General features: G+C 41.4%; 2 protein-coding genes across 4 annotated transcripts; one reads left to right on the forward strand and one right to left on the reverse strand.

Annotated features, from left to right (window-relative positions):
• Nucleotides 1-9,729: 9,729 nt before the first annotated feature.
• On the reverse strand, nucleotides 9,730-17,701 carry ythdf3 (YTH N6-methyladenosine RNA binding protein F3). 3 transcript variants are annotated; one of them, XM_079361244.1, is made up of 6 exons: nucleotides 17,648-17,701; nucleotides 16,476-16,918; nucleotides 16,042-16,066; nucleotides 15,672-15,751; nucleotides 13,659-15,410; nucleotides 9,730-10,738 (listed from the first exon to the last, which is right to left on the reverse strand). In XM_079361244.1, exons 2-6 carry the CDS (start codon nucleotides 16,497-16,499, stop codon nucleotides 10,715-10,717), a joined length of 1,905 nt encoding a protein of 634 aa, XP_079217370.1. In that variant the 5' UTR covers nucleotides 16,500-16,918; nucleotides 17,648-17,701; the 3' UTR covers nucleotides 9,730-10,714. The 3 variants fall into 3 exon arrangements, with proteins under 3 accessions (XP_079217370.1, XP_079217369.1, XP_079217371.1); XM_079361243.1 differs by lacking the exon at nucleotides 17,648-17,701 and adding an exon at nucleotides 17,504-17,579; XM_079361245.1 differs by lacking the exon at nucleotides 17,648-17,701 and having other exon boundaries at nucleotides 16,802-16,971.
• abhd10b (abhydrolase domain containing 10, depalmitoylase b) lies at nucleotides 17,673-21,825 on the forward strand. The gene is made up of 5 exons (XM_079361273.1): nucleotides 17,673-17,856; nucleotides 18,245-18,428; nucleotides 18,972-19,083; nucleotides 20,809-20,946; nucleotides 21,067-21,825. The coding sequence occupies exons 1-5, from the start codon at nucleotides 17,763-17,765 to the stop codon at nucleotides 21,406-21,408; spliced, it is 870 nt and encodes a 289-aa protein (XP_079217399.1). The 5' UTR covers nucleotides 17,673-17,762; the 3' UTR covers nucleotides 21,409-21,825.
• Nucleotides 21,826-22,921: the final 1,096 nt, after the last annotated feature.

A 22,921-nucleotide genomic window follows, 5' to 3' on the forward strand; every position in this document is an offset into this window, starting at 1 on the left:
TAGACTGGAAGACATGTTACTACTTTATTCAGTCTTAAATGCTTAAAATTAAATACGTCTTTCTTTTGTTTCATGTGCACAGGAATGGCGCATTCAGCAGCAAGTGGAGTCCATTCATGTGATGGTTAGTCTCCTCTTGGCTCCCTGCTGAGCTGAGCTCTGTCACAGCTCTGAGAAGTTAACGCTGCTTCAGGCCTTTCATGGCATGATGGCAAATAGCACAGTTTATGTAGAGAATCATCCCCGAATTCTCCAGATAATGTACCCTTCTGTGGCATCATCATTTAAAATAAAATATTGAAATATTTTTTTAATATTAAGTATATTAAGTATTTCAGTGAGTTAGGAATTGTGCAGTCTATTATCTCCTAAAAGAGATTAAACAACGCTGTCATTGGCTTCTGGTTTTGTTGGAATTATCTTGTAATGCTGATGTCTTGTAAATATATACAATTTGGACTTTCCAACAGAATTATGAAATAAGTGTGTAAAATGGTAACACCTTGTATTACATGCATTTAAGCTGATTCCAGCACTGAACCACCATTGTTTCTTCTATATAATCAAATCAATGCCTGGCTGCTAGAAAAATGGACGCGACCATTGCTGAGCTCTATGTTGTAACAACGAGGCCCTCTACTGGCAGAAGGAGTCACTGTGTTAAAATATCAGGTTGGAAAATAGAAAACAGGATTTTCTTGTGACAGTGACTTCTGTGATGCTTCTTTTGGTGTGATACTTTCCTTATTTTACCCAGTTTTAGCCTTTGTACTGGTAATAATTGTGTGCAAACTTAAGGGTTAAGAATAATGATGCTGTTGTTTTAGTCTCTCTTTCATTTAAATATTTCTTCTCCAGATAAAAATCATTGTGGATCGTTTTTAACCTTTAGTTCTAAATTAATGTGTCATCTGTATGACTATCTGACTGCACACACAACAACAACAACAATTCTCCTTTTCCCTCTCACAAACATACAGTTCTCTCTCACTCCCCTGCAGAGAGTGTGTGTGCACCTTTGATCTGTTTTTTTTTTTCTCTCCTGGAGCAGAAAACCATTACACACACTTTGTGTCCAGATACACTTGTCATGCATTGGTGAGCTCAGATCCCAGGGAATCAAAGGTGTGGGTGATGCCTCCAGAAGCTGCATCAATATGCATGAGAGCAGGAGCTGCCCTATGATGTAATTGCAGAATCGGCGAAGGTCAGTGCTCCTGCCCGGCCTGTGCATGATATCAAAGTCTGGACGCGCACACACAGTTTTTGTTTCTTAATGCTGATCTCTATGAATTTTGAACACAAGCATGACTTTGCTGATCGATAACAAAAATCTGCTTTTAATTGTGTTCTCGGCGAACTTTAAAACCGGATGTTGAGCTCTCCTTGGACAGACATCACAGGGAGTCTTTCATCCCTGGAGTAAATCTGTTTACATTTGGTCCTATTTTCAATGCTCTGCTGGTTCTAACTATTATAGAGCTTCCTTCTTATTAATTTTCCAGCTATCTGGCCCCAATGACTCTACTGCATATCAAAGCCAATATCCAAATATTTAATGCAAAGCACTGAAAAAAATCTTTTTCCTGGATAAAGATCCCTTGCTACATAATATTTTACTTTCTTATAAGTGAAATCCAACACATTTGCCTTCCTAGTGAGTCATTCCTCCTGCATGTTGTGATGTGTTGTAGCTTCAGTTATTCTTTGTATTGTTTCTTGGGGGTTTTGGTTCCAGTGAATCCCTCACTGCTGCAGCTGATTGATAGAACCAGGACAGAGAAAAAACTTCTGTCACACCAATTTTTGGCCCAATTCTGTCACCTTATAGGTCTTTACTTTGTGTTGTTCTGGAATCAAGCTCATCATTGAGGTATTTAAAAGGGTTCTGATAATGTTTCAGTAACAAAACAAAATTAAATGTAAGTCATTAAAGACATCTCAACAGAATTTTATTCATGACCAGCAAGAGAAACAATTCAAGATGTTGTTTTGCGTACAGAAAAGGCACAGAAAAAAATCTTTAAAAATAGTTTAATCATGCTCGCAGCTCTGTGAGGCTTCACTTCAGCACAATGGTGCATTGAACAGAAAAAAACATATTAAAAGCATGCACTACATGATATCTCCCCAAACACCTTCTTTACTGGCTCTGGCAGTAAAGATCCCTTTGTCTCCTTCATGTTAGGAGATGTGACATGAGGTAATCTTGGAAATCAAAACACACATCCACAGATTTTTTTCTCAAACATGGCTCCTGTGCACTGGATTAGCAGACGAGAGGAGGCGTAACGGAAGAAGAAAACCGAGTGTCTGCTTCAAACGGACACTTAAATCTGCATGACAGGACTGACCTGAGGAATCTTTGCAATTTTTTTGGTTAGTTTAAATGAGTGTTTTGGTTAGCAAAAGGGGCAGGACATCAAAACTGCATAGGATATACTGTTGAGCCCTGGCCGCTAAAGACCTCACCAGCTCAGTATGTCAGAGCCTATCACAGGATAATTTCTACTTAACCTGTGTACAACTGGAGGAGGCAGAGTTGTGTTATAATTCATATAAAGTCAATGGTTTGGTCAAGGTTAAGTTCAAAATATTCTCTGTTTCAGTTTACTGTGATAGCATGCTTGCTAATTAGCACTAGAACAAAGTCTAGCTGAGATCAGAGCCAATGTTTCATTCACCAAATAAACCATCCATGTTATTTATGTGTTTCTTCGTTCTCTTAACACACAGTCCTGAGTAGCTTAACTTTGTTTCTCTGTGTGTTATATAGATAAAGATGGAATGGCAAACAGATGAACTTTAACCTGAACTAATTACTGGCAACACTTTCTTGATGGACACGTTCGAATTTTCACCACATGATAGTGATGAATGAAAAGTTAGCATATAATAAACGTAAAAACATTTGAAATAAATGAATGCCTGAAACGTTTTAGAGATATTTTGCTGCAAAACAAAACTATATTTTTTGTTTTCTAGAGGAACACCAAATCTTTCCACATCTTCTAATCTGTAATCTATGAAATTTACATTTCATACTAATTTATACAGTAGTTGTCGATATACAAAGAAAAAATATCAACCTCAAAAAGTCCATACGATTCATCCAGTGAATGAAGATTTTATAGCCAACGAATAAGTGTTGAGATATTTCACCAAAAGGATATACTTGAAGACCAAAAGGACCATATTGCCAGGCTTGGAGTCATGCTAATAAAGCTAGAAACGTATACAACAACTAGAACAGAAGATGCCACACAGCTCTAAAATTAGCTGTTTTTAGAGGGGAATGGGTTGCCAGTTCAGTGGGAATACCCCTAAATAAGCAACATAGTGGGACACTTCCTGTACAGAAGAAACGAAGGAGATTTCTGTGAGCCTCTGTCATTGCCAATAACCACAATGGTCTAACTGAGCCTTCCCCCAGGGCTGTTTGAGAAAGGCAATGGCAGGGGAGGGGAGGGGGTGGATGAGCCGATGCCTCTTAGACTGTCTGAACTCATTTAGGTCTTTGGCGCAGTCCATCTCTCGGTCTCTCTTGTGAGAATGAGGTTCATCCTAACCCCGCTCTCTTTGGAGATGGCTGAGGATGGAAGAGCACAGAAGCGAGGAATGGGAGAGATTCAGGAGTGGACAGCAAGGCCGAAAGACAAATACAGACAGACACGCAAGCAGATATTCTAAGGCCTGCCGGTGGGGAGGGGGGAGGTGTGTGTGTGTGGGGGGGGCGCTCATGGACCTTCTGGGTATGCCCCAGTGCTGACATCAGCAGAGGCAGTGTGATCCCCTCCAAGCATTGAGGGAGACAAGGATGGGGAGAAGATGGAGGGGGAGGGGAGAAGGATTGGGGTACAACACTTGTAATCGGATCATTGGCTACAGTGGGTTGAGTCAATGTGATCAATAGAAACTGCACATGCAGCAGAGAGCCTTTAATGGCTCTTAATCTCCATCAAGCCTGTAAAGGAAGGGAAAAAAAGGAAGTCACAGGAGTGAAGACAGCGCGCTCATATTACAACCTTGACTCACACTGCGCCATATTCTTAGATTCTACACACACACACACACACACACACACACACGCACACACACAAATAGGCTACAGCTCAGTGTAGAGTCCCGACTGGTAACTCCCAGGACTCCAGTCATGCCATGTTTCATTTCTCGGCACCTTTCATTTCATTTCAAATGCATTACATTTTAGACCTTTCCATCCTGCACTACCCCCTGCCATGCAAAAAAAACCCTCACCCTGAACAGTCACAGCAGAGAACATACTCTAAACTTTGAATTCAATAAGCAGCCTGACCTGACAATATTTCTCAACTCACAGTCTACCCAACTCGAGAGAGAGAGAGAGAGAGAGAGAGAGAGAGAGAGAGAGAGAGAGAGAGAGAGAGAGAGAGAGAGAGAGAGAGGTCTAGTCCTGAAGTTTAAATGTGGTACCAGTGTCCTTCAGTTCATATTTTACTCATCTGCTTTATAGATTAAATATTCATATTTATGAGTGCTGGATGTAGAAAAGCGTCACAGATGTGCAAGGCAGCAGCATAAGAGATAAGTCCGCTTTTTCCGTTCAGGGTCGCAGGGAGCTGGAGCTGCGTAACATAACCAGTCACATTCACACCTATGTCAATTTAGAGTCAACAATTGACCTAACCAGCATGTGTTTGAACTGTGGGAGGAAGCCAAAGCACCAGGAGAGAATCCATGCATGAAAACTCATTGAAACTCTGCACTGTCCGATGGGGATTCGAACCAGAAACCTTCTTGCTGTAAGGCAACAGCATTAACCAATGCACCGTGCAGCCCCCCTCAGAAAAGTCACTGATCCAAAATCTCTCACTCTCTTCCTCTTCCTTTACCTCTCTACTTTCCCCTCCCTCCATACATGTATGTACTCGAGTACATACTGGCACTAACCCGACTCCCCAGGGCAGCAGAAGCAGGGCAGCTTATGACCCACTGTAAAGTGAATAATGATGGTCCACATTTGCTCAGATGATCTGAAATAATGGACCTTTAGATGTCTGTCACACAAGGGTTTTCTTGTTTGTCCTGCTTTTCTTTATCTTCTCCATTAGCCATAGGCACTCTTTCTATTAGTGCCTGTTACTGTCGGCTTTTAAGTTTGTGTGTACATTTTAGTCAAAAGGACAGCAACAAGAGTAAGGACATTGTTACACTTTCACTGTGCCACCTATTATATTATATAATATTATTTATGCACAAGAAAACGTTTGTTTTTTAGGAGTTGCAGGAACTTTGTGGGTTTCACAGTTGCGTCTTGTTGCCTGGAAATATTTGTACAAATGAATCTCATAGGGCCTTGAACTATGCCGTGTTGCTCTTGAAAGATTTCTTTATGCATTATCATGAATACGTTTTATTTGTCACAGAGTGCAGACAGTATGTTCGTTATTCCTCCTGTCAGAATAGCTTGAAGGATGAAGGAAATAGGACATGCACTACAACCATCAACCAACCAGTGGTGTTAAAAAAATAAAGCCTATGCCAAGTGCTAAAAGCTGCAGTTCCTTAAGTCCCCACTTGAGTCCGACAGCAAAAATCCAATGAATTTATTTTAGAGCCAATATTAAAATGCCATTTTTTTTACAACAGAAATAAATGTATTTACAGCCTGGGACCAAAAAAAAAGTGTTGATTGCTTTAGGTCATTTCTTTATTGCAAAAAACCACAGGGGGCTAAAAAAAACAAAAAACTATGAATCATCAGGATTTATTTTATTTAGGCAAAGATTTAGAAATGTATTGCTGATTTTCTAGGGTCTCAAATTTGGGACATCATGGCCTTTTCAATAAAATAGCATTGAAATCCCTCGTTGCCAGTCAACGTGGCTACTTTCCAGTTGCTTACAAGTCTTAAAGATATTGCATCATGTGCAAATTGCAAAATAATATGTTGTTAATAAAGACAAATAAGTTAATGAAATAACATTTTCTCAAAGACAGACATTGAAATGTAATATTTTTTGCTTTCTAAGAGTAGACTTCAGTCTGTCTAACATTGTTTTAGATGGCACCTACAAATCATCAAGGACAAAATTCTTACAACAAATTGTGCAGCATAAATATTTCTGAAACATGAATTCCTTGTAGTAAATACACAGTTGTATCACATATCTAAATTTTGATAACAAATACAACCATTCACATCAATGAAAATCAACATTGTACTTATCTGATAATTATTTGAGAAAATGTTCAATAGCAAGTCTGTATTTTCTTGGACTAAAATCCGAACACTGAAGTTTTTTTCATTTTTTTTTCAGCTTGGATCTACATCTTATCATTCATTGTGTTCAGCAAAATGCTCAGTCTCTACTTTCACTTCACAGAGGACGATATAACCATGGCAACAGAGACACCTTGGAGAAGGGCAGAAAGAAAACTTTGATATTACTGTCAGTCAAAGGCCAATGTTTTCAAATGAGAGATAAAACTGTTGATTATTTCAGCTGACATGCTGAGAAACACCTTGAAGTTCAAACACAGCTTTTAAAATGGGACTCAGCTGTGCGTTGTATAACCAATGCTGATGCACTTACATTTCTCACTTAAGCAACTTGAATGTCTAGAACAGTTACACCGTACATATAATGTAAATCAGCAAAGCAACATATTTACAGAATAATTACGAGTTGATCTGATCGTCTACATGTCAAATAACATCATCATCATTAGAACTAATGTTCTGCGAGGACTTTCTGAGTGACACGTCACGGCCCACAGTGTGAAATCCTTCAAAACACTGAGAAAGTGCCAACCCTGAGACTCGGCTTAACCTTGCCTTGAGCCATGTGTTGATGAGTCTTGAGTGTGACTGAAACTTCAAAGGCATTTCAGCTCATAAGGCAGAGGATGCTCCTTCTCTCTCATCTTTGCTCGACTGAATCTCTCTGCAGAAGGACATTTTGATGGTCGGGAGGGGAGGGGAAGATAAAAGTTTGCTTGGCACTTTCTTGGAACAGCTTTGACCAGTGTGGATGGAGGGAGAAATTTAAAGCTGGTGACATTAAAGTCATTAGCCAGCGAGTTTGATCCCTGAATGCTAAAAGCAAAGTGACATACCATTGAAAGTAAACCATTACATGAATTTTCCTGTTTATTCAAACGTCAAAGCCAAACAGAGTGTACAAGTCATTTTCAGAGAATGAGTTAAAACCATCATGAAATCAGAAGTGTAATTAAATCAGGGTTTTGCACATTTCAGAATTTGTTCATCTCATCACAATCACATAACAAGTGTGGCATGAATAAATAGCTATTTCCTGGCCTACTTTAGGTCTGGTCCTCTAGCACACTCAAACACACGCACACATCCAATGTACCGACCAACTTTAACGTTATTTGTAAAGGGACCGTGTTCAATATTAATTGAATGTATTATACCACAGTTAGTTTAGAGCTACCTTACATCTGCAGTCCCCCCCCCCCCCCCCCCCCCTCCCTCTACCCTCTCCCCTCTCTGCATCTCACTCCACAGCTTTGGTGAGAGGGTAGTAATTGCTGCAGAAAAGCTGTGGAAACACAACAAGTGCTTTTCGTCCTGGCATAATTGTCTGCTGGAGTTGGGGGGACTTGAGAAGAAAGCTTTGAGCAGCAGAGCTCTCAGCAGAGGCTTTGTGGTGCATCTTGATGGCCGAGGACGGGCGCAATTGTGACTGAACGTGATGTGATGGCGTTCTCTGGTGGACAGATAGTGGAACACTTTTTTTTAACCGTTTCGAGATCATTATAAACAAGGCAACAATGTAACACTTCTGTATAATAAGAATAATGATGGAGTTCCTTGCTTTACAATGGTTAGCTGTAAACCTCACAATAAATAAAGGCTTTAGTGCCTTTACTTTCCTTTGTTAAAAACAATCTCATACAGTTCTCTCAGTAACAACAAAGATCTTATTCAGTGTCATAATTCAAGGTTTCCCTCGCAGCACCTTTCCACAGAAAATAAGAACTAAAACTGTAACTTTATATTTCTACATTTATTTTCAAACGCATATTCATCTGAAACGAGTCACTTTCATCCCTGAAAAACTGCTGTTTGTTATAATGCTGCAATTCTCATCCCCAAAACAACAACAACAATCTATCAGATAAATAAGTAACTAATTTTGTAGACTTCAGGTAAACGTCTTCGTTTTATGTGGGTTGTTGTCTTTTTGGATTGATCACAGTTTTTGTTCACCTGTTTAAAATGCTGCCACCAAATTATTTAAACCCAGTTGTGCTCGTGTCTACGTACAATATTTGTAAGATTACACTCTGGAAGATGAGACCGTTGTGCCTTTAAAATTGGACAAAACACACACTTGTTTTAAGTGACTGTCCCAGATTCATGGCTTTAAACATAGGTTAGTCTGAGATTATAATTTACCGGTATGTCAGGTTTGTGACAAGCAGCCAGGGGATTAACATCAGTTTTACCTGGATGTTTGTGAGACTATTTAGAAGCCTCCTTACACTATACAGCAAGTTTAAAGTCTCCTGCTCAGAGAGGAGGTGTATACTGTGGCATCAAAGTGTCACTCAGCAGTAACCATATATATAACAGCAATATAATAACACAATCATGTCACATTATTCATCCGTATAGAAGAGGCAATAAGTGTTTCAGTAGATGAAATGAACTACTTTTATAAACTTTAGTCATCTAGTTTGGTCCAGTGGTTCCAAACCTAGGCGACCGCTAAATGGCTCAATTTGAGAGGTCATGATGTCATAGCTAGAAGAGGAAGGTGGGAGAAAAACTGTTTTCCTTTTAAAGACAATTCAAATATTTATTTTATGCAAAATAACAGATTTGGAAAATATTCAAATTAAGTTAAACCATCACTTCATTGTTCACCATTGGTGCCCTCCTTTAATGTCGTCCTATTGTGTCTGTTTGTTTTAAGTGGGTTTAATGTTCATGTACCACATTGTGTACATCTGTTACCTTGTGTTTAAAGAGCATATACTTGCACATGCAAGTCAAACATATTTTTTCTTCTTGCATGCAAAAAGTAGACAACATATTTTCTATTCTTTTTTAATGTATTATACGAATAAAAACATGTTAGATGTTGAAAGGCAAAATGTATTCTCCCAAACCCCCAGCGCACAGTTTTTCATTCATAGGCCAAAAAGGCTAAAAGACACACGTTTCATCATACTCTTTGTTTGTTATAGAGAGAGTAACTCAGGCTGTGAAATACATTTTGCGGAGTATAAGGTTACAATGTGTGAAATGCTGTGGAGTACAAGCACAGCATCGCATTCAATTGAAATATCTAAGTAAAGCATGGGAATCTTATCATTGTGATGTAAACTTAGAAGCTCAGATTAACTTCAAACCTACTGCTTACATCTGATGTCATAGTTTGACTACATATAGGTAAGAGTGTGTATTACTGTACAGGCTGTTTCCTGCACGTGTACTTTGATGTGAAGTAACCCACTTTAAGCTGGCAGCGCTGCTTCCCACACTGCAAACATGTTGATACGGTGTCATCTTCAAGTCTATTTATTGTACACCTTTGGTATTTTGAGTCTATAGTCAACCCCCGCACACTGACACACTTTACACACATCGTCAGTTTAATGCAAAGGATGCAGAGCAGACAGGAGAATGGATTGCTGCGACCGTACACATGCCTGTTTATCTAGAGGCACGTATGCACATTTCTGATTCAAATGAGTAAAAACACAAAAGCAAGGTTTGCGCTAAACATGGGTAATTTTATTTAGCTAGTGAGTCACCTAGAGGAGAAAACTGTCACATCCTGTCAAGTTGATGTCTTGCAGATTTTTTGGGGGAATCCTGGTCAAGCCAAGTAGAAAGAAGGTTGGATTGGGGGGGGGGGGGGGGTGTTCTCCCAAAAGTGCACAGAGTTGTTGAGGTCAGACAGTCTGATTGAGCCTGAGGTACAGCAGAGGACATCAACAGTTGAGCAGCAGGTTTCTCCTCAGACAAATGCACTTCCGAATGACAGAATCACAAGAAGAAGAAAAAAAAAAAAAAAAAAAAGATGTGCACTGGCCAGTGATTGCCAGACTGCTGCATAATTATAATCTTTTGGTACACGGTAACATATGCAGAAAGAAATGGAACAGGTAGGGGAGGAAGGATTCATCTTATGATTGACATGATTGTGGCTGTTTTCCCAATTAGTTCATCCCATCTGTCAATCATCTGAACCTCTGTCTGAGGAGGATCAGTCGGCTGAATGCAGATTCAAGTACTTGATTAATTCATATATATCATCTTTAATTCTCTTCATGAAGCTTGCCAATATCCTAAACATTTGAGGCATTTAAAAAATTACAAATTAGCCTTGTGAAATCTGCTGACTACTCGGGTTAGTCAGTTAGTCGTTCACAAACAAAATCAAAAAAAAAAAGAAGAAGAACACAGTTAGACAGTTAAGGGGTAATGGTAGAGGCTGCTCAGGAGGACTGAAAGTGCTTTAGAGAAAGTGGGTTACGTTGTTTTTTTCTTGTGAGACAGGAACACGGGGTTTGATGCACCAGTCAACAAGTACAGATGAGTCCACCTATCTTCATGTTCAAGTGTTCAGATACATTTGTTGTCTTCAGCGAAAAAAGATTGTGACAGCCTTTCCTCCTCGTGGTTAGGCAAATATTTGTATTTAAGGTCCTACGTCATTAGTGTTGCAGTTCTAGCAGAGAGCTTGCTTGAAGGTTACTGTTTATTTCTATTGCGCTCCTGGCAAGAGACAAAACAAAGAACAGAAAGAGATCATCAGTGGATACCAGAACATGAGCAACACAGGCATAAACAGAATCCACAACAACAACAACAACAACAACAGAGCCCATGGCCTCTTATTCATGTACAAGTTTTATTCCACACTGTTGGATTCAAATTAATTCTGTGTCTCGGCAAAGTTGGAAAGAACTTAGGGGAAGTTAGAAAATGTCACTTCCCTAAAAATAGTGACGCTTTTCATCCTAACCGTTTCATCTGGTAAGAGATCCACATGAATTAAAGTAAAGGATGCTGTTTTAATCAGAGCAGAGTCAAATAAAGACTTTCTATGCGTTTATTCACAACACTCATTGAACGTCTTTTTGAGCGCACTCAAGCCGATGTGATCCTTCGACGGACGTTTTTAAATCACGAACATCTCAAAAGACGCGTCATGAGTTCGCAGAATCAGTTTGGGATAACTGTCTCACTTCCAGCCTCATGTAAAGGTTACGGTTTGACTGCTGTCAGGAACTTTATTCATCTGTGCAAGAATCCAAGTGGTGGTTTTAGAATATTAAAAAATATATGTAATAAACGTAAAGAACTCTGGTTTTGACAACACTTGAATCTCTAACAGAATAGTTATCTGGATCATTTGTAAGGTTTCTGGCCCCTTCAAAATGTTGATCATGCTAAGTATTACTGATAAACATATTGGTGATGAACGCTGGTTGGAGTGATGCCTGTACATTTTTGCAGACAGTCCCAACAGACTCTGACATCACCTCTGAGATCGAATGTTATTTACACACCCGCTTTCAGTGACAAACTTTTTGAGCTCCGGTGACAGATGATAATACAATACAAGCAAAAAAAATAAATCAAGAAAAAAAAAAATGATGTAATTAAAAAGGACAAATGCCCAAAATAAAAATCATTTATGGATGAGGTTAGATTTATAAAGAAAAATTAAGATCAAAGTGATCCATCAGTGACACGGTCAAGAACGTATCTGCTAACTCAAATGTTCCATCGTGTCTACAAAGCAGCCACGACACGACGTGGAGCTTGTAATGCCGGTCTGGTGGAGAAACACATGACTGCTCATATACTCCAGGAAACATGAGCAATCAAAACACGCCTTAAATATCAAATATGTAAGGGAGTGTCAGGAATTAAAACGACAAGAGGAACAATAAGTAACTGTTGGTGCTTGACAGTCTATTAAAAATCTGAGAAAACAAAAGAACAAATTAACTTAGAGAAAAAACAGACCGCAATTGATGAACAGATTGTAGCATTTTTACAGGGACAAGAGTATCTTTGTTTGCGAGTTTGAGTGCCTGTGGTCGGAGAAAAAGGTCTGTCAGATCAAAGCATTCAAACGGAGCTAACCTCAGGGAATTTGGCAGCCATTTTGTTTTCAATCATTTCATTAGAAATCTAAAAATCTGAAATTTCACCATGACAAGTTTAAACAAAAAAAAACAAGACGTTTTGTTTCACTAAAGTACGTAAATCACTCCGCCGCAAAATTCAAACAGCTAAGCCGGATCTCTCCTGTTGGGATACAACTGTAGCTACGCAAGCTACCGTACCAGGAGCGTCATTTGTTTATGTATCCCGAGGAAGAGGAAAAGCTCCCCTCTAAGTACTCATAGCTTAATTACTTATTCAGATACAAATCTTGCAGCAACATTTAGATCCAAAGTTATCCTTAAAAAAACCCTCTGGGAACACTTTGGTGCAGGTAGCTGTGCTGGTTTGACACCTCTCAAAGTTGGGGAAGGACAGGCCAAACAATAGAGAACAATTAACCTTGTCAGGCAGAGGAGGGCGAGGCCTCGGCCGGGCCCATCCTGTCATGTAGGAGGTCAGGGCTACAAAAGCAGCACAGCGCAACGCCTGCACAACGCGAGATGAAACAGGCTTTCTACTGACAGGTTGTTTTCAGAAGCCTGAAAACATTGACTTGAAATATTTATGAGAAAGTAACCCAGCGCATATTAACAAGGTCTGCAGCGAGGAGTCAATACAGCATCAATGGAGCAGCAGCAGTAGGGGAGTAGGAGAAAAGAAGAGAGCGAGTCATGGGGTTTTCTTTTTCTAAACCACCAGATTAGCATACTTGTGAATATAAGAATGGATACTGCAGAATGATCGCAATGATAACATGGCATTCGCTCCTTTGCTGCTGTTCTTTCTCACCAGTAGAATCCCACAGAGTTGTTATAACAAACATTTGCGGTAAACCACTCGATCACTACTGCAAAAATATTTTAGCTTTGCAGACTTGGGCTAACACTGCTAGTGGATCTTTCGCACAGATGAATGTATTCACACATCTTTAGTATGCATTTCGCTGGGGAAAACATCTGAGACGATCTGTGCCGACTCCGAGCTTCGCCACGGACAGTTTGCAGGCCGAGGGCTTATGTTGTTAAAGACTAATAAAGCATGGAGGAGCCTGTGGAGAGCAGAGAGGCTCGGCGTTCAAAGAGAGATCAGAGCCTACATCTGCCTTTGTCTGAAGGAGAAGAATGCCAGGAATGCGGGCTATTTCAGGAAAAGCTCTATGAGTTTAATCAGCGCCACAATCTCAACAGTACAAGATGGCTGATGAGGAATCGCGGCTTCCTGAACCTGCTCCGGAGTAATGTAGTAGCGTGTCAGTCTGCTGACGGGCCTCTGGGAACTTCCATTTTACGCCAGCGTGTTCATTCAGCCAAAAGGAAGTTACAACCTCTATTTGAGAGCAGGTGGAACAAGATCAGCTGATTATAGTCTGGCAACAGGCTGCAGCAGTGACTCAGTGAAAGTTAGCCTCGCTTTGGATTCAAAGGTGACTACAGTGAACTCTCTTTTGGCATGCAAAGAAAAAAAAAAAAGTTGTTCAAACAGCAAACGGTTCTGTGCGTGCATGTGTTTATCTCACCTTCCTCAGAGCCTCCTCCTCTTCCTGACGTTTCTCATAATGTGCAAAGTCATCAAAGATTGAGGTGGTATGCTTGTAAGTGGCGATTATTTTAAGCACTTGTTTGGCCTTCTCCAGAGGCACTTCCTGAGTGTCCCTGGAGTTGGTCACTGGCTTGTTGTCATTGTTCTCCAGCCGAATATGACGCAGCTGGTTGTTGGGCACGTCTTTGATGAAGACCCACTTCACCTCAAACTTGCCCTTCCACTTGTCCTGAGACCAGACCCCTGCATAGGCATTGTAGTCCACCGGTGAGCGCATTTCAGCCACGCCACAGAAGTGCCCACTGCCGTTGACACTGAACAACAGATACAGGGGGCCCTTGTTGCCCAGAGAGCGGAAGGCACCATCCAGACGCTTGTTGCCGTGTTCTGTGCTGCACCAGATGGAGTACTTGATGGAGCGGTGGATGTCGTCTTCGGAATAGCTCTTGATAATGAACACGCGTCCGTTTTTCAAGTTCCAGTCAAAGTCTTTGGGGTTGTAGTTGTTGAGGGTGCGGAGTTTCTCCAGTACGGGATGCACTTCTCCAGAGCAAGGGGAGGCACTCAATGGGACCCCGCCACCAAGACCAAAGCCCTCGCCACGGTTCCTGGGAGCCAACCAGCGGTTGGGGGGTGGGCCAGGCTGCTGGGGTTGTTGCTGATGAAGGTGTTGTGGGGGACCGGGCTGAGAGGTGAGGTGCAGGTGTGGGGGCCCGGGGGCTAGAGGATGGGGATGTTGGGGGGACTGAAGAGACTGAAGCTGGAAGGGCTGGTGTTGGTGTTGTTGGTGTTGGTGTTGTTGGTGTTGGTGTTGTTGGTGTTGGTGTTGGTGTTGATGGTGTTGATGTTGTTGGTGTTGGTGTTGGTGTTGATGTTGGTGTTGGTGCTGAGGCTGATGGGGCAGTGGGTTCTGCAGTAAGGGCTGGTGCTGAGTGAGGAGGGGCTGCTGCAACAGAGGCTGCGGGGGCATCATAGTCTGAGCTAATGGGGGCTTATTTAGGGAGCCCTTATCGTCCCAAGTACCAATATTCATATTGTGCTTTATGGGGGGTGGGGGAATTGCAGCACCGCCCCCCATTCCCATGTTGGCTTTGGGTTTGACCTTCGGCTGTGGTTTGGCCGGCTTCTTGGCGATGGCTGCCCAGGAGGCTGGTTTCGGTGCGGACGAGCTGACAGACGGAGGAAGGCTATTGGCCGCCATGCTGCTCATACCTGCCGTGCCTCCCAGGGGTGAACCTACGGTTTTAGTGACAGCTGCCACCATGTCCGTACCCAGTTTTAACCCTGTCATACCTTGTTCAATGCTGTTCAGCACTGGAACTTTACTAAGCTGGGTGTCACTTCCAAACCCTGCCTGTCCATCTGTAATAGCCCGACCCAGTGAGCTGGGGGCGTACCCATAGCTGTTACTGTAGACCGAGCTCTGTGTGGACTGACCCTGAGAGACGCTGGTACCCCAGGTGGAAAAGTCTGCATTACCAGGGAAGAAGTTGAAACCATGCTGGCCCAGGAAGGGAGGTGTGTTCCCCAGGCCACCTGGCTGGCTGAACACGCCGTCCGGGATGAAATGCGGTTCGCCATTACTCATCTGTCCATAGGTAGTTAGGTAGGGCATCGGGGGGTCTCCTGCTGTGGACCAAGCAGCTTCTCCAAGAGAGTAAGGGAAACTGATTGATGGAGCATAGTAGCTTGGCATGTAGGGGTCAGACATTGGTGGATAGCTGTTATTCTGTGTGGCAAAGGGAGACAGACGGTTAATGTACTATAATGCAAAGCTACTTAATTAACAAATCTAGCATGATGACAATACTTAAAATAATAAAGATAGCCTGTGTGTTGAATTAAAAGGACATATATCATATTTGAGAACAAACAAACAAATAGCCAAACAGGAATGACAGTATTTCTAAAATAACTAACTGGGAATTAACGTGAAGTTATAACATCAACACTGGTTCTGGGTGTTTCCATTGTCATATTTCAGTGTTACCTGATTTGTCTGGCCGCTTAAGTAAGGCTCAAAGTCATCATCGTTTACTCCATCCTTTTGATGCATTGATCCGTTTTGCACTGAGAAGACAGGACATGAACTTTATCTTATGCACCGAGCTGAAGCACTGTGGCCTTCAAGGCGACATGTTGACACAGTTTGGCATGAAGAGGTTCACTAAAACATGACAAGATCTCATGGTTGTGTAACATTAGGGGCCACACAACCACAACTGCAGTTTCAGCTGCAGCTTTTAAAGCTCAATCACCAATCGTAGCATGTGAGCTAATTGTAAAATCAAAACAGCTGGCACAGCCAGGCTGATCAGCGTTATTTTTGAAAAAAGACCCTTTTTTTAAATACCACTTACCTTTATTTCCTTGTCCTTTAGGTCTCTGAAAGAAGATAAAAAATAGGTGAGACTTGTCAGATCACGGCAGAAAACAAGAAACAGAGAGAGAGAGAGAGGGAGAGAGAGGGAGAGAGAGAGAGAGAGAGAGAGAGAGAGAGAGAGAGACGGCTGTATCCTGGTCTGAAAAATAAATCAAACGATCGCAGTAACCTTTAAGTTAAAACCCTCCGGCCGGATGTTAACATACAGGTTGTTATTGAGCGGATGTCAAACACATCCAGTAAACGCTGCCGCATTGGCAGCCGGCTACAGCTCTACAGTCGGCCTACATACACAAAGCTAACAGCTATCACACATCCGAGAGTTTTTTTTCAGCGACACACCACAAGATCAAACTGTTGTCGCTAAAAGTTTCATTTCGCCGCTAATATCTGAGATGAGCTCACACCGACCTGATCGACTGTGGTTGCAGACATCCTCTAGGAGCCGAAAACTGATCGCTGTTTGTGAGACTGTCCACGGCTTCCCCCTCTCTCTCTCTCTCTCTCTCTCTCCCTCTCTCTCTCTCTCTCTCTCTCTCTCTTTCCTCTCCGGTGCTTTCCTGGCTCGTCTCTCTGTTTGTCCAATCACTCTGTCGTGGGTACAAGGCGGTGTTTTTCCTCCCTTTAGTTAAACCCGGTGAAAATTGCGACTATGAAGGTTTCGGTGAATGTGTCGGACCCCTGCCCCACAGATTTGGTCTTTTAGACAGTCAATCTGAAAGTGACTAGTGTCTTACTGGAATATCGCTCTTCATATTATTCCACAATGGCGGACAGGCTTTTTTACTCCCGCTTCCGTTCCGTGCTGCTGCTCCGTGACCTTCCGCCTGTGACGCTCCGAGTCATGTTACAGTCTGACACATGACAGTCACTAAAGCACAAGTTCCCACAGACGTTCATTATGAGTCTAAACAGAGATAGGCTGTTTAACTGAAATGCTAATAGTGTCTGATATTAAAAAATAATTGTCACCACTGCGTGAAGGAGTTAATACACGCCGAAAACAAACTCGAATTTAATGGAGGTCAATGGATGAATTTCAATGTGGAAAAAAAATTATTACATTTAAAATAATGAAATAAGAACAAATGTAAGCATGGATCAACTTATGATGCAATGTTTTCATTTTTCTGCTTGCATTATATTTGTCCCACCTTAACCAAAATGCCTCTATATATATGCATGATAATAAACTGTCTAAAAACAATGGGCCAATAAAATAGAGCCTTAAGCAGTGATTCCCAAAGTGAGGGTTAGGACCCCCTTAAGGGGGACCACTAAGGGGGTCTTAAATTGCATTCTGACAGAACTAATGAACATTTAGAATCATTTAAAATTTTGTTTTTTACACATTTGTGTAAAAATATATAAAAAGACGCATTTCACTTCAAATAAAAACATAACATTAAGTGAAATGTGTGTTGGTAACCTATACTGACAATGTATGGAGGATAATCCTCCAGGCGGGCGGCTCAGGTTCCTACATCCTTTGTTGTGTTGTTATGATACTTAAAGTAACATGTACATGCATTCTTTTGTTAATGCAAGAATAATGCTACTCTCAATCTAAATACATCCTGTACCTCTGCTCCACAGAGCTGTGCTGTGGTTCCTTAGTAATGAAATGTTCCTGCTCGTTGAGTCAACGACTCACCGCTCCTACTCTCGCGATAGTTCCTCAGTGGGTCGAGGAGCAGTATGGCAGCCGTAGCGCTGAGGTCCTGCCGCAGAGGACTTTCACAAATTTCAAGCAATGGAGGGCTGGCTGCTTTGTCTTTTAAGCGTCTTGAAGGTTTGTTAAAGTCTCCGCTTGGCCGTAATGAATTACACTACGCTTGAATTTCTTCCGAGGCTGTTAAAATCACCGAGCAGGGGGTGTGGCTCACAGACTGCGTCGTCTTACAAAATTTAGGGCAGTTAACGTCGCCGTGTTTGCGCATGTGGTGTGCACGTCTAGGCTCTTTCTTTTGGTATTTGAGAACATTTCGACTTTAATTTCCTGAACCAAGAGAGTCAAGTTGCCTTATTTCTTATGGTCGGTCTAAAAAACACACGCTTGTAACTTGCCTAAGATGCAGTTACTAATATGAAGGGGTGTGCTTACATCCAGCTGCACATTGAGTCCTTTGCATAACATGTTTAACTAAAGCAGTAATACTAAGTTCTGTGTCAACCAACAGGTAGGAGACACAAGTCCACAGTTCAGTATGCTTCACGACCAGACCTCCCCAAGCTGGCCTACAGAAGGACGAAGGGGAAGAGTCCAGGAGTGGTCTTCCTCCCTGGATATGGCTCCAGCATGAATGGGCAGAAAGCTGAGTCACTGGAGGAGTTCTGTAGGTCACTGGGACACTCGTATCTTAGGTAAGGCATTCAAATTAACCTCTGAAAAATCATCCATGCTGACACTTTGTCCTGCAAATAATCTTATAAACCAGAATATATGATGTATAAATCCTGGATGATTAAAGTCTTCAGTTGTACTTTTATACACATCCAACACGCCGGGTGAACATGACAAAGGTTGCATTGATCATTTGATAATAATAAACTGAATATATTCCTGATACTCAGAGAGATGTATTCTACCTGCATCCACAGTTGGTCCTTTGAGTCAGTAAAAAAAAAAACATGAAATGCACTGTTAATGCTTACAAAGGAGCGATGGCTTCAAGGCTGTAACTGATGTGGAATATTTCAAATCATTATAACCATTTTAAATCTATTAATGGCATGGAATAGACGTTTATTCATTATAGTGAGTACTCAAAAATTATTTCCACATTTAGTGGTATGAGAATTATTAAATGTACTCAACATGTCTAAAACAAATTAAATCTGGATTCTTATAGTTTGCCTTTGTTTTACCCTCTGATGCCTATTGGCTGTTCTATTTATGGTTTTCAGGTTTGACTATACGGGACATGGGGCCTCAGAGGGGGTGCGAGCAGAAGGGACTATTGGTACATGGAAAAAAGACGTCCTCTTCGTGTTGGATGAGTTAGCAGAGGGGCCACAGGTAAATATGTTTCTTCGGTTTATGCCCCTTTGGAGGTGACTGTCTGTCAGCAATCAACAAAGTTATCAAAACTTTGCTCGACAGGGATGAAAGGTGAGAGTCAACTCCCATTTAGAAGAGGTTCAGATTTACAACAGGTTTGGATCTATGTGCAGTAGAAATAGTAATTTAAGAACTCCGGGTCTTTGTAGCCAACATTCTCCTGGACTTTAGTGTGAGATTTGGCATGAAAAGGAAGCGAGATGAAATAAATACAAAAAGACACACCTTTTCAATGTGGCATCAATTTCAACATTATGGGGGTGTAAAAAGCTGGTATTGTGAGTGGACATGGTCCCCAGGGTTCGCTTTGGTGGAGGAAGGGCAACAGTCTGTGCGGGCATCACCAGTCAGTGAAAAAACGGATTTGGGGATTGATTCTGCTCATGGACGATAGTGTTCCACCACATCAGCCTGAATTGTCACAGCTCGACTTCAGGAAGTGGGAGTGCCTCATATGGTATGGCCATCAATGTCCCCTGACCTGAAACCCATAGAACACGTGTGGGACCAGCTGAAGCAGTGACTAGATGCTCGTACACCACCCCCTCGTGACCTGGCAGAACTGTGTGAAGCACTGGTGGAGGAGTGGAATGCATTCCCTCAGAACAACAACATGAGAACAGTTATTCTAAAGGAAAGGGACCTCAAGTGTCTTTTATGATATTTTCAGTGGTTACAGGAATCTACGCTTTAAAAGTGTGTATAAAATGTTTCTCATCTAAACTTACCAAATAATCAACAAGAGCTTTATGGAGCCTCATTCATCAACATCTTCATTTAGGTTCAACCTACATCAGATTCATAACATCTTCTGAAACAGTGGAACTGTACTACCTGTTTTCTGAAATTGATGAATATAATTTCCCTATAAACTTGTGCATGTCCGTCTTAACTAACAAGAGAAACGGGCCCTTTTATGATGAGAATGCAGAGCAGAGTGCATTCAGCACACACACCCAAGGTGAACTTGATAGAAAACAGATGTCCAGAGATGTAAGAAATGCCCAAATTAAAATGTTCAAGTGATGGATACCTGCATGGCATGTTAGAAGTACTGAAGTTATTCTAAAGAGGATGTTGTGCTGCTCAAAATGAAACCCAAACAGGCTAAATAATCACATATTTATTTGCATCAGTAGATACACTACACTGTATGTGACTTCACACAGATACGTGACATTTTTTTCTTGTTCCGACAGCACTGTCCTCAGAAATATACATAACACTACAGAACAGACACCAGATAAAGAGTAAAATCTGACAAAGGTACAAAGATAAAATATTACCTAAGTCCCAGCTTTATATTCACGATGAAACATTTTGCAATACTGAGTCGACCGCATTTCTATCATGTATTAATAAATGTTAGTTTTTAATATAGAAGTGCCAACTGTAAGAAGAACACAATAAAAGCTCCATGAATGGGGCTCATTAAGATCTAATTTCAAATCAAGAACAGGAGTGAAAATAATTCATTGAATTTTTATGTTGTTGTTTTTATGTTCCACCATTTGTCCAGAAGATGGCACTGTGCTACCATATTTATGGTATCATAAGTCTTCTTCTGCCATGATTGTTCTGCATGAGTCTGGATTGTGTTCGGGAGATGTTTTCTTGACAAGAGTCCGAATACAAATGAACGATAAGTTGGTTGATGTATTTTGTGGTGTTGTATTTTTTTAGATAATTGTGGGTTCCAGTATAGGCGGGTGGCTCATGCTGCTCGCAGCCATTGCAAGACCAGAGAAGACTGCAGCACTTGTTGGCATCTCCACTGCTGCTGATCACATTGTCACATCCTTCAACGCTCTTCCTCTGGAGGTACGAATAAAGCAGATTATCACAAATATTAATGTATTTGTATTTAAAGCTCTCGTAGTGTTTTCATTAACAGGTTTGTCTGACTGTGATTTTTTTTTTTTTTTCATGTTGAATGCACAGACGCGCAAAGAGTTTGAGGAGAAGGGGGAGTGGACAGTGCCCACCAAACACTCAGAAGAGGGTTTTTACAAGTTTAACATGGACTTTCTGAAGGAGGCAGAAAATCACTGTGTGCTCCAGAGTCCCATCCCCATCACCTGTCCAGTACGGCTCATTCATGGGCTCAAGGACGAGGACGTCCCGTGGCACATCTCCATGCAGGTTGCAGAACGCGTCCTCAGCCCTGACGTGGACGTCATCCTCCGGCGACACGGCCAGCACCGCATGTCTGACAAAGATGACATCAAGCTCATGGTCTACACTATTGACGATCTCATAGACAAGCTGACCACTTTGGTCTGAGTACAGGGCGAGGGAATGAGCTTCAGAGGTTGCTGAAATAAAGACAGAAAGACTTTGTTTACTTGGAAGTCAACCTTCAAGAATTTACCAAACAATGGCACGTGTCTCCGCCAAATACCACCTTTTATCTCCTCGTACTTCATCTGTCATTTCAACAATCCGTTTCAGTGCAAACTACAATGAGGGGAGCTCTCCTGTTAGCTCTTCCCCTTATGTCTTCAGGTAGCATTTTGTATGTGTTCCACGTTAATATACAGAGTGTTATGTTGGCCTTTGTTAGGGCTTCTGTTGCTGCTGTGTACCGCTGTTCTCATCGTTTGACTGTTCTTCCCTCCCTCTTTACTTAGATGCATAGTTTTCCTGTGCCTTTTTAAATCACTTTTCAACTGTTTTGGCCAATAAAACCTCTGCACATTACGGTGCAGGTGTCAGTCTGTTACCACAACACAATCATCTGAAGAATCTAAAAGTACTAGAGGAAATTGAGAGCTGTAGGGGAAAAAAAGTGTCATTTTGCATCACATGAAGAAAACTTCCAGGCAAAGAAAAACATATTTTTCCTCGTCTCAGGGCAAAATGAGGGTTGGATTCACGACCATTCAACACTGCTACCATGTTTTTAATGATGCAAAGCTTCATGCAAATGAGTGAAGTATCCCTTTAAGATCTCAAGTGGTTTGTGCATTCTTAGGTAATCCGTTTATTTAACATGTTTTTTTTAGGAATCAGGATATTTCTTTCCTGCAAATCCAGATTGAATAGCTACATGTAAACAGAAACTATTAGCCACACACACAAGCATGGCAACATAATGAATAGCTCTATATAGTTAACTTCAGTGCGTCCATGTAGGGTTTATTTTTGTTAACCGATCACCCTGTTACATGACTCCTCATTCATGTGGCCTTTAGCCACAGTGAGGCCTGCAGAATGGAGCCACTTGACTGTTGATTATTAACATGTAATTGGCCACGAGCTGCAGTGTGCTCAATGGGGCGAAACCAACCACTTAAGTCTCCCAGATCTACTTAACTGCAGCGCTGACCTTTAACTCGTGCTTGAGCTACGAGGCCAGTGATGTTTTTGTGTCAAAACTAAAATCAAAATCAATTTATGGGAGCATTCAGGATGACAGTTTGAACATCAGCAGGAGAGATAGTGTAAAAAGACATTGCACAGGGTGATGTCTTAGAATATATGTCGATATAGTTTAACGTAAAGTAAGATTTTACAGCAACTATCTTTGTGAACCATGAGATGGTGTATTAGTAATACTACACTGTATTCATTTTCTTTTTTCTTCTTTCTTTCTTTCTAAAATTATGCAGTGTTCACCACAAAAACAAACCCTCCTAATTCAGTAGAAGAAGATAAATGAGTCCTATCTCTGAAACTACATGAAATCTACTGTAAGTTGTATGGACTGTTTTGTGTAGAAACCGTTAAAAAAAATCTATTCTAACTGGAGAAGAAAGACAAACATGCTACTAAAATTGGCCATTTTTCATGAGGC

This window comes from Symphodus melops (assembly GCF_947650265.1).
Source record: "Symphodus melops genome assembly, chromosome: 14".
Lineage (NCBI taxonomy): Eukaryota > Metazoa > Chordata > Actinopteri > Labriformes > Labridae > Symphodus > Symphodus melops.

What these genes read in the sequence shown, in the direction of transcription:
- ythdf3 (XM_079361244.1), bottom strand. Translation starts at nt 16,499, where the DNA reads ATGTCTGCAACCACAGTCGATCAG. An exon ending in CTGCAACCACAGTCGATCAG is followed by an intron (nt 16,067 to 16,475) that starts GTCGGTGTGAGC and finishes ATCTTCTTTCAG; the next exon opens with AGACCTAAAGGACAAGGAAA. An exon ending in TAAGCGGCCAGACAAATCAG is followed by an intron (nt 15,411 to 15,671) that starts GTAACACTGAAA and finishes TTTGCCACACAG; the next exon opens with AATAACAGCTATCCACCAAT.
- abhd10b (XM_079361273.1), top strand. Translation starts at nt 17,763, where the DNA reads ATGGCAGCCGTAGCGCTGAGGTCCTGCCGCAGAGGACTTTCACAAATT. An exon ending in CTGGGACACTCGTATCTTAG is followed by an intron (nt 18,429 to 18,971) that starts GTAAGGCATTCA and finishes TATGGTTTTCAG; the next exon opens with GTTTGACTATACGGGACATG. An exon ending in AGTTAGCAGAGGGGCCACAG is followed by an intron (nt 19,084 to 20,808) that starts GTAAATATGTTT and finishes GTATTTTTTTAG; the next exon opens with ATAATTGTGGGTTCCAGTAT.